We start from the raw sequence: 10,663 nt of genomic DNA on the forward strand, positions 1-10,663 counted from the left end.
TCATAGCAAACATTAAAACATAGTTCCCGAATCTGTGTCCCCATTGTCGAAGGTGTTTGTGGGATGGGGCAGGCCAAGGAGAATGAGCAGAGAACCCAAGTTGTGGCTTCTGGAGAGTTGTGCACAGGCTTCTCATTTTGCTGCCAAGTTTGAACTTTCATGGGGCCCATTGCACCAAACCTGATTTTTAAAAGTGCGTGCTATGCATCTAACAGTTGCTCATTAAAGGTTATAGAGGAGACTGAGGGATGGATGAGTGACAGACTTACTTCAGGCCTGGTAGTTATTTTCCCCAAGAGGTGGCTAATCAACCATAGCAGGTTATGTCTACTGACCATGGGGGTGACCCTGTCCAACCATGACAGCAGCAAACTGCCTGGAAGTACGTCAGCCTGAAACTCATTTCCATCTGAGTCTTCGCACAGGCTGTGAGCTCTGCATTTTTCACAGTCCCGTCCTCTCCTGCTCCTGCCTGAGCCGGCTGATGCTGGTTCGATGTGGAATCTCTCTGGCTGTAAGATTACTGATGACTGACAGCCCTTCCCTGAGAACACTGGGTCTGGCTGTAGCTTGGCTGTGCATGGATGGCTCCCGATGACAGGATTAAGCACTGACATTTCTCCAGGGACGGCCCATGTTCAGGATGTGTGTCTGAGATACTGTCAGACATGGCAGCCAAGGGATGGCATGTGGGAGTGAAGCCTCCTGAGAATGGACAGGATCACAGAGACAAAGCACAGGGTCCACTCCTTCCTAGCTCTTGAGCTCCTCGTAGCTGAGGCATGCCTCCAACCCTTGGCTGTCTGACCAAGATGTTGGAAGGAAGTGAAAGATTCTGTCTTCACCTGCTTTACTTGAATGGTGCTTGTCCTGTAATTAAACATGGTGTACCCTAAAAGCCAGCTGGATGCCTTGTAGGCCTACAAAACCTACTGGTTTAGGTCCAGGGATTCAATTTTCTGACACCAGCACTTCACAAGAAATATAAAGAATACAAAACTAGGAAGGTGTGATGGCTATTCCTGGTTGTCAACTTGACTATATCTGGAATGAACTACAATCCGGAAATGGAGGGCACACCTATGATCCAGATCTTGAGGCACAGTGGCCATAAATAGCTTAGGCCCAGGCAACGTAGTATACAGCTTTAATCTCAGAAGACAGAGACAAAGAGATTTCTGAGTTCAAGGCCAGGCTGGGACCGAGCAAGTTCCGAATCCATTGTGGTGGTACATATCTTTAATCTGGGCCAGCACACTGTTGGAACCAACTTCTTCAGGATTCCAGCTCATATAGAAGGCCAGGAGAAACACCCACCTACTATTGAGAAACTACTAGATTCTTGGACTTCTCATTCACGGTTGCCTATTATTGTTCGGTCAGTTAGACTGCAGACTATAAGGTATTCCAATAAATTCCCTTAATGTATAGAGACATTCTTTAAGTTCTGTGATTCTAGAGAACCCTGACTAATATGGAAGGTAGCAATGTTTGCTGCTTTCAGAACCATGGATACATAGAGTTTTAGGTTACCAGTAGAAGCTGTGGCCCATTGAATTCGTAAGTGGGATAAAAACATAATTTCTTAACACTTGAAAGAGGGATTCAGGAAAAACATTCTAATCTCAGATTAGTCTTTGACAAAGCTAAGCAAGATGCAGATCTTGATTTTTTTCCTGCTTTTTAAGGGACAAGGGATTTATCCATTTCTCCATGATGACAGTCTTAAATTAGGTTAGTTAGACCTAGAGAAAAGGGCTGGGGCTTCTTTGTTGTGCCTGGAAGGAATGAATTAGGAGTCAAAAGGCAGCCTCTGGTATCAGCATCCCCCTGTCCACACACCCTGCATCTTCATTGCTGCTTTCCTAAATCCTTGTCATGGCCTGTAGCTTCTTACCTCCCCTAAGTAACTATTCCTCTTCATTTGCTAACTGGAGTAGTGATTTCTCAGAAGAAATGAAGTGAGGCCTTTCAAAGAAAGCTTCTGGTTCCAGTTACTATAGCTAATGACGAGAAACAACTGAAACAAGCCAATGCCTTTGCCTTAGATGAACATGAGTGGTTCCTGTCCCCTAGAACTCTGTCACCCTGATAAGCAGGTGGAAAGTAATTTCCTCACATCTGGGAAGGGCTGAGTTAGGCAAGTAGCCTGTCTCCATGCTGTGGGGTTCCCCACCATGCTGTGCTTAGCTATGGTTATTGATGGTCCTCTTCTTACCTTGGCCACCTTCCTGAAATCTTGAGGTGCCACACACAGAGATCTGGTGTGTCTTGCAGAAATCCTAGCATTTGTGCGAGACCATTGCCAGTGACTCCTATAGACAAATGGTCAGTGATTCCTGAAGACAAATGATCATTAACAATTGTACTATGGTAGAGGCAGCTCACTGTGATACTTCAGTTTGTAGAATGGGACACAGAAGCCAGAGAGCCAGGATGCACTCCTGAAATCAAAGGGATGATCAAGCTCCCAGACTGTTGGCTCTGGTCTGTCAGTTGCTTCCAGTTCTCCATGTTCCTACTCCAGGTTCCATGATAAAGCTGATGTTCCAAGTTCAGTTACTTGGGCAATCTTTTTTGTTTGTTTGTTTGTTTGTTTGTTTGTTTGTTTGTTTCGAGACAGGTTTCTCTGTGTAGCCCTGGCTGTCTTGAAACTCATTTTGTTGACCAGGCTGGCCTCGAACTCAGAAATCTGCCTTCCTCTGCCTCCCAAGTGCTGGGACTAAAGGTGTGTGTCACCACTGCCTGGCTGTCTTTGGGGAATCTTGCAACTCGTTTTTTTCTCTACCTTGTTTTCTATGATCTCTGTGCCTTCATCTACCTTGGCCTCTTCTCCCAACATCACTTTATCTTGTTCAGTTTGCTTTAGGAAGATGCACAGAAATTGGGAGGATAGAAAATAAACTAGTTTCCTTGCCATTGGAGCCTGAGGGAGGCCATTAAGAAGCAACTCATCCTGGAGATATCTCTAATGAGCCAGCTATAATTGTGGCTGAAATTTTAATATCAAAGGTTAGAGAATCATGGTTTCTGTTATACTTTCTTTTATTTGCAATTACCATTGGGAAGAGAACATATTAGGCCAGCTCAGGGCAGTACTCCTTAACCCAAGCTGCCCTTCACAGTGGTAAGCTATTGAAATGTACTATTCTAGACTCTAAGAATGCAAAAGGAAAAATAAAGTGAATGGCCTGGACAGAGAGGAGGCCAGCAGAAGCTAAATAATGTTTAGATGAGGGGTAGACTGAAATACCGAGGTAGAAGGGCTTCCCAGCTTGAGAATTCTAGTTGTAAAGTTTAGATTCAAGAAAAGCAGAAATGGATGTGTTATGTGTGGTAGGAAGCTGGGCAAATCTGAGGGCTCACTCTAAAAGGCCTAGACAATGGCTTTGAGACTAAGGAAGACTAGGGGATCAAGATTATAAAATTGGGGTTCATCAGGACTGGGTTAGAACTTTCAAATTACTTCCTTCCTTAACTTGGTTATGTGATTCTCCTCTGGCCTATGCCAAACCATAAAATGAAATGAGTGTCATTAATGTCGTGTTAACAGCTATGCTCTCCCATGTTGCAAGTCTACCTTGAGCAGTCTGTCCAGGCACAGCTAGCGGCCTTTTGCCTTCACCTTTCACCAAGAAGTAAGGCTCCGCATGATCTTCTCCCTCCCACCTGCCTCTCTTCTTCCTAAAGACCAACCCTTTTAAATCTTCAGATCAAGCAAATCTAAGCATTATTTTTAACCCTCACTTTACTAGAGAAGCAAAGCCCTAGGAACCTCAACCCTGTGTGGCACCCCTGCTTTGCCCTTTCTCTCTTTCTCTGACTCATCCCCCAAGCCTAGAAGCTTGGACTCACTTGATAGTAAATGATAGCAAATCAGGAGCCTCCCGCTGCTCATAATGATAACACTTCCTGTAATTTGCATGATAAAATCCAACTGATTTCAGATAGCATTTGTCAGGACAGATAGGTGACACTGCAGCTGGCTCCATGAGGGGAATAAATTACCACCTCAAATTCCAGGCCAGAGTAGTCATGGATTTGGATTGGCTGACATTCAGCCCTAAACAAAAGCACAAAGTCTTGTCTAATGGAGCAGTGAAAAAGAATATCTAGGAAATATTAACAAGTTTCGCATGGTAATTTATGCAAATACACGCCATAACTCAGCTGAAGAGGTTCAGCCTGTACCTAGAGAAAGGAACAGATACCTCATTACATCGTGGAGGAGTGGGCTTCCATACAAATTAGCATTGGAGAGACCCAGGGTGGCAATTAGTCCTCAGACCACCTGCACCAGAGTCACTACAGGGTGCCCATTCAGTGCAAGCTTCCTGGCCCTCATAGAGATCCTGAGTAAGAAGCCCTTAGAACAGGACCAGAGAGCCTGAATTTTAATGTAGATTTGGTTTTTTTCCCCCAGGTTAGTGTTTAATCTAGGGTGAGTTAGTTTTTCTGAGCCAGTACCCATCACAATCAGTCCCAGCTGCATCTAGAGGCATATTCAGCAATCATTGTCCTCATTGTGCAAACTGAAGAAGTCATGCTTTTATTAACCAAACTGGAGAAGTCATGCTTTTGTTAACCACAAGCTTATTTATAAGGTGAAGGATAGACTGAATTGCTTTGTAGGTGTTTCAGGCCAGAATTCCTTTTTGAAACATGAACCAGTTCTACAGGTCAGAAAAACCATACATGCAAGTGGATAGACGAAAAGCTGTCCCAGATGGACAACACATTCATGGCTCCCTGGAATTCAGTTGCCTTTGGGAATAAAGTAGGGAGTACTCTTCACTTCCATGTCTGTATCTCCACACCAGCTCTTTTCATCTGGACCTATGCTTTTTCTATTGCCACTACTAAGGTGTGTGTCTAGACCCAATTCCCTTTCTTTCCATTGGCTTTTAATGGGTTTCAACAGAAACCCGTTTCCATTAGGGTTTCCAAGTCCAAAGACTTCTACTTTCAGTTAATTTATTTTTCATTAGAAGACTGGCCATATTTTCTACTCAGTGGTGTCATTTCCATCTAATAATTTGTATAGCTTGTACAATACAGCCCAACACTGACAAAGGTACCTTTCTATCATCAGTTCTTAATAAACAGCTACTAAATAGAAACCCACTGAACAATTTCTTCTTAGAATAAGGATGGGATGGCACAATAGAGAACGGCAGCAAAATGTCATAATAACTCTACACATAAAACTGATATCTACTTGTCCAAACAGTAGGCTTTTCTGATTTCACGTTTGTTTCTTCCAAGGATGATTTGTATTGATTGGCCATTTGACAGGGTCTAGAATTAACTAGGAGACAAACCTCTGGGCACATGTCTGTAAGATGTTTGTTAAATTAAGTTAATTGAGGTGGAAAGACTCATCCTAAATAGGGTTACATTACTGTGTGGGCCAAGGTTCTAGGCAGAGTGAAAGGTAGAAAATTAACTGAGCGCCTGCATTCATCTCTCTCTGATCCTTGACTGTAGACACACTGTGACCACAACTCCTGCAAACACGACCTTCCTGCCACGATGGACTATAATTTGAAACCAAAATAAACCTTTTATTCCTTAAGTTGCCTTGGTCAGGTATTTTGCCAGACTGATGGGAAAGTAACTAATGTAACTAGTATTGATGGAGAGTTAGGAATACAAACATTTTATTTCAGGGATCTAGGCTTGGGTAAATTACATTTATGCAGCTACTTATGCCAAGGAGTTTCTAAGGGTGGGTTCCAGTATATACCAGGCTTGTCTTAGAGTAGACCCTATGACATGTTTCAGGCTTTGTTTCTTATGAAAGAATCCAATGAAAAATTAACCAAGTATTTCACCTAAGTAGTATTCCCTCTCCACGACTTCACTGTTTTTATCCATCTGAATGTGTTTCCTCATTTTCCTAAATGGTTAAAAGCAAGACTGAAACTTGTTTTCCTCAGATCTCATCGGAGCACCTGCTCTGCAGATGGCTGGGGCCAGGGGCTCAGAACCACCTGTTCTGCTACTGGGTGGGGACAAGCTCAGAACCACTTGCTTTGCTGTTGGCTGGGGCCAGGGGCTCAGAATCACCTGCTCTGCAGTTGGTTAGGGCCAGGAGCTCAGAACCACTTGCTCTGCTGTTGAGTAGGGACAGAGGCTCAGAACCACCTGTTCTGCTTTTGGGTGGGGACAAAGGCTCAGAACCACCTGTTCTGCAGTTGGCTTGGGGCCAGTGGCTCAGAACCACCTGCTCTGCTGCTGTGTAAGGACAGGGGCTCAGAACCACCTGTTCTGCTGTTGGGTGGGGACAGAGGCTCAGAACCAGCTGCTCTGAAGTTGGGTGGGGACAGGAGCTTAGAACCACCTGGTCTGCAGTTGGAATAGGACAGAGGCAATTTCCTGAGGGTTATTAATTTCTCTAAGCCATCCATTGTCTTCTTTTATTCTCTCACAAGTTTTCCTACTCTTCTTTGTGCTGTGTTTCTTAGCTGTTTCACATATATTCTTGGGCTGTTTCTTCTTGCACATCTCATAAATTCTCAGATTATTTATGCCTTAAAAATGGTGAAAGATCACTGAGAAAATGAAAGATATTCTAGGCCAAGGAATCTACCTGGGCAAATAAATGTCCCGTGTGCCTCCTATAATGCTGGTGATTCAACAGAGAAAATGGAGCCTCCTCGACTATGGCTTCATCATCTCAGAAGCTTCCTCCCTCCCTTCCTCCCTTCCTCCCTTCCTCCCTTCCTCCCTTCCTCCCTTCCTCCCTTCCTCCCTTCCTCCCTTCCTCCCTTCCTCCCTTCCTCCCTTCCTCCCTTCCTCCCTTCCTCCCTTCCTCCCTTCCTCCCTTCCTCCCTTCCTCCCTTCCTCCCTTCCTCCCTCCCTCCCTCCCTCCCTTCCTCCCTTCCTCCCTTCCTCCCCTCCTCCCTTCTTTAAATTTGCATCTCTATATTATTGCTCACATGTAAGTTTCCCCAACACAGCCTTATTCAGAGCAAAGCACTCTGGCCATCCCAGACATGATACTAGGTGCTAACGTGCAGGGTCACTTCTCATCAGGAGGGTTGCAGACACTGTGGGTCCTCAGCATAGAAGTTTACACTATGATGTTTCCTCCTGCTTCTTACTTGAACTCAGTGAATCAGACCACATGAGTATAAAAAAAAAAAAAAAAATCACACTTAGGCAGAAATGTCCCTGAGAAGACAGCTGTGTGTGAGCAGATAGTGTGGTGGAAGGGGCAGAGGAGAGATCACTGATTGCATAGGTAAAGCACAAAACCAGAAGATCCCATCGGCCACTCCCTGTGCTGAGAGATGTGTAAAGAAATGTTCTTGTGTTCCCAGTCCCTGAAAATCACACACAGCCTCTGTTTCTTGAAATCTTGCCTCTATCATGTTGTGAGGCATCATGAACTGTCAGCAGATCCTCAACGTGCAGTCTCACTCATGATTGCTTCCAGGGGGGAAAGGGTGTATCCTCCTCCGGAGGCATTACTGGATGGAGTGGAATGATCCCTCTAGCTTTTTGTCCATTCAAAGTGACCTCGTCTAAAGCCTTTTTTCCCCTCTGAATTCCCTTCCCTGCCTGTCCCTCATCAAGGCCACATGGCATCTCTTTTCTGGTCTTTAGCTCACCTTCTTAAGGTTGCAGGAAAGTCCACTTCATCATTTTCTTCCTCAAGTCTTTTCTGTGACTGTTCTCTGTGCTCCCAACAGACCCCTCTGCAGGGGCTGTCTTTGTTCTTCTCACAAAGGAAGTTGTCAGCATTGAAGGCTCTTTTCATGAAGACAGGGAGGAGGCTCTTGTTTCTCTAAGGCACAATCAGATGCATTCTTTGTGCTACCAGTCTCTTTCAGGCCTGTGACACATGAACGTATGCAAGGTATCATGTATTCATAGGCTTTGGGTAGTATGAATGTGGTGCGTATGGGGGGTGGGATGGGACTATTCACCACAGGATGAAAATGAGGCAGAAACAAAGGAAAAAGAAGGAAGTGAGCCGAGGAGTCTGAACAGGGCGACCATTGGGAATGATGCAAGTACCCCCAGGAGCTCTGGCTTACCCTTGGGTTTCTGCCTGCTCTTGCCTGTAATGTCAGAATCTTCCAGAGTCTGTCTCAGGGGATGGCTGAGCAGTGCTGTCCAGTGTGACATCCAGAATGATATCTGTCAGACACCCTTTTGGGCTTCTTGGGGAACTGATTAAATGAGTTCTGTCAGCATAGAGACAAGCAGTGTGTACTAGCTGTGGCAGGGTTGCCAGCCCCAGGAGCTACAGGCACCACCTGCTGTGTCCCCTGGGCACCCTCACCAGGTGCCAAGCTTGGCACCCAAGGGCAGTGACTCAGCCTTCACTTCTCATTTGTCACCCCTATTTTATCTCTGTCTGAGTTAAAGTGGTCTGGTGGCAGAAAGGTGAGACGGTGACCCTGCTGCAGGCTGGATGCCAGTTCACACGTCACCATCAGGACCCCTTTGGCTTTGCCCACTTCTTTGTACACTTGCAGTTTCTTAGAATACTTTTTGATGAGGCAATTCTGATTGACTAGAGCTGTGCTTGGGGACCGGCACTCATCCACACGCACTTGCTGGCCTGCTCCGATAAGGTCAACTACCACCAGCCCCTGCTTTTCTTCCTCACAGTACTGCACAGCAGCAGCAAAAGGTGTGTGGGAGAGAGGAACTGGCTCTGTAAAGCAGGGACAACCCAGCCTCATACTTCTGGGGTCAGACTTCCTGGTCAATGAGCTGAGAAGGAGACACAGCTTGAGACTTCAGTTCCAGGGTGCAGAAATTTAGGAAATGCTGGTTTGGTAATAGCACCATATTGCAATGCCTGACACATTCTTTCCCATTGAATTTAGCTCATGCTTCTGAAAGGAGAGACATTTCTTTAATGTGCAAAGCTGCAGGGGAACCGGCTAGCCATTAAAGACAGGCATGGCATTCACGGCGTGACTTGGAGCTACTCCCATAATCCCACTAAAAGATAATTTGTCTAGATTCAGTGATAACATCCAGTAATTTACTGCTGAAGATCCAGATCCATTATTTAAGATATTAATTCCTGTTAAAACACAAAGACCTGAGAGCAAGGATAGCACATTGAACACAGTGATTTAGTGTGACCAGAATAATCAATGAAAGACAACGCTGATCATGATATCATCACGGCCACCAATAACCACTGCCACCAAGCAGTGAAAATGTACCGAGGTGTTGTTTTCATACACTGTTAGAAACCATTTATTTCCCTCTTTCAATGCAATACTCTGAGGTCAACACTCCTAGTGTTTGCTTTTTGTAAACCTAGAAACTGAAGCTCAGTATTTAAAGTGATGTTGGCTGAAGCTACCAGCTAGCAGGTGCAGGCTCAAGAATTCTAATCTCGCAGGCTCTTCTGAATGCCCTGGCATCTGTGATACTAGCTACCATGTTGTTGGAGTACAGCTAACAGATGACTCTTCATTTCTGTCCTGTGGCTCTGTGGTTTCTGTCTGGCTTCTCCATAGAGGGTTCTACTTGTGAAAGCAAAATACAGGTACAAATAGGATGGGGTGGGGTTAGGGTGGAGGTAAGCCACAGAACTGAGGTGGTTACAGGACATACCTGTAATCTTCGTGAGCCTTACATGCAGTATCTCTGAAGTGAGGGGGTCTGACAAAAGGATCCTCAAGATCCCTTAAAGCCATAACTGCTATTTTGGAGACGTTTGTTCATAAGTCACGACACACCTGTAAAAGATCTCTTTTCTTTACAAGATACATGGAGAAGCAGCTTCAGAGGGTCTAGAGGGTTCCAGATGTAAAACTTAAGGAGGTACCATTTGTAGGCCAGCTCAAGCATAAGCCTTGCTCTCAGCATCCTGACATGACCACCTCTTTTCCTTTGCCTGCTGAGCAAACAGGTGTCTCACTGGCCTTTTACTAGTTTTGGCACCATTGCAAAGACTAGTTGGGAGGCAAAGAGTAAGTTTGTAAAATCCTAATTCCCTTTTTTTTTTTTTTTATTTGAGTCTAATGTTATCAGATTCTTTGAGAGGATGGTTGGTTACCAGAAAAAGAGATGACAAAGTCCTTGTTGGACTGGGCAGAAGGAAACGAAGTTATTTTCAAGGCGTGTATAATAGATCTCTCATGATTTGGCCAGACCTTCCTTGAAGCTCTCATTCCCTGATTTGGTCTTGATCTGAATGTATCCATAGTTTTCCCTCTGTAAGATGTGATGGTCTCATTTCCAATTGGTGAGAAAAAAAAAGCACCTGTGGTTGCACAGAAGGCCATCAATGCATTGATTACTTTTTTTTTTCTTTGCTGTGACCAGATAACAGAAAAGAAGCATCTTAAAGGAAGGACGGTTATTTTGTCTTAGGTGAAGGGCGTGCCATCCATCATGGTGGAAAGGACTGGTGGCAGAAACAAGGTGTCTGGTCACATCATGTGCTCAGGTGGGACTCACTGAATGATCAACAGTGCTCTCACTTAGCTTGCTCTCTCCGATTCATTCAGGCCAGGTCAGCAGCACATGGAACGGTGCCGCCCACACTTAACATGCGTCTTCCCACCTCAATTAGCCTAATCAATAAACCCCTCATGGGGACATGCTCAGAGGTTGGTCTCCTAGGAGATTCTAGATGTAGTAAAGTTGACAATCAATATTAGCTATTACCTAGGGCCACACA

The 10,663-nt window shown here is 44.9% G+C and overlaps 1 protein-coding gene across 2 annotated transcripts in view; it reads right to left on the reverse strand.

Annotated features, from left to right (window-relative positions):
- LOC143443823 (uncharacterized) overlaps positions 1-8,187 on the reverse strand; it is a 29,233-nt gene extending 21,046 nt beyond the window's left edge. The window contains exons 1-2 of one of the 2 annotated variants that reach the window (XM_076941764.1): positions 8,046-8,187; positions 7,617-7,792 (exon numbers count right to left, since the gene is read on the reverse strand). In XM_076941764.1, the coding sequence (XP_076797879.1) occupies positions 7,617-7,765 (149 nt within the window). In that variant the 5' untranslated portion in view covers positions 7,766-7,792; positions 8,046-8,187. Of the gene's footprint in view, positions 1-7,616; positions 7,841-8,045 lie in introns of both variants that reach the window. The other variant, XM_076941763.1, reaches the window with a different exon arrangement.
- Positions 8,188-10,663: the final 2,476 nt, after the last annotated feature.

This window comes from Arvicanthis niloticus, chromosome 10, assembly GCF_011762505.2.
Source record: "Arvicanthis niloticus isolate mArvNil1 chromosome 10, mArvNil1.pat.X, whole genome shotgun sequence".
In the NCBI taxonomy this organism is placed as follows: Eukaryota; Metazoa; Chordata; class Mammalia; order Rodentia; family Muridae; genus Arvicanthis; species Arvicanthis niloticus.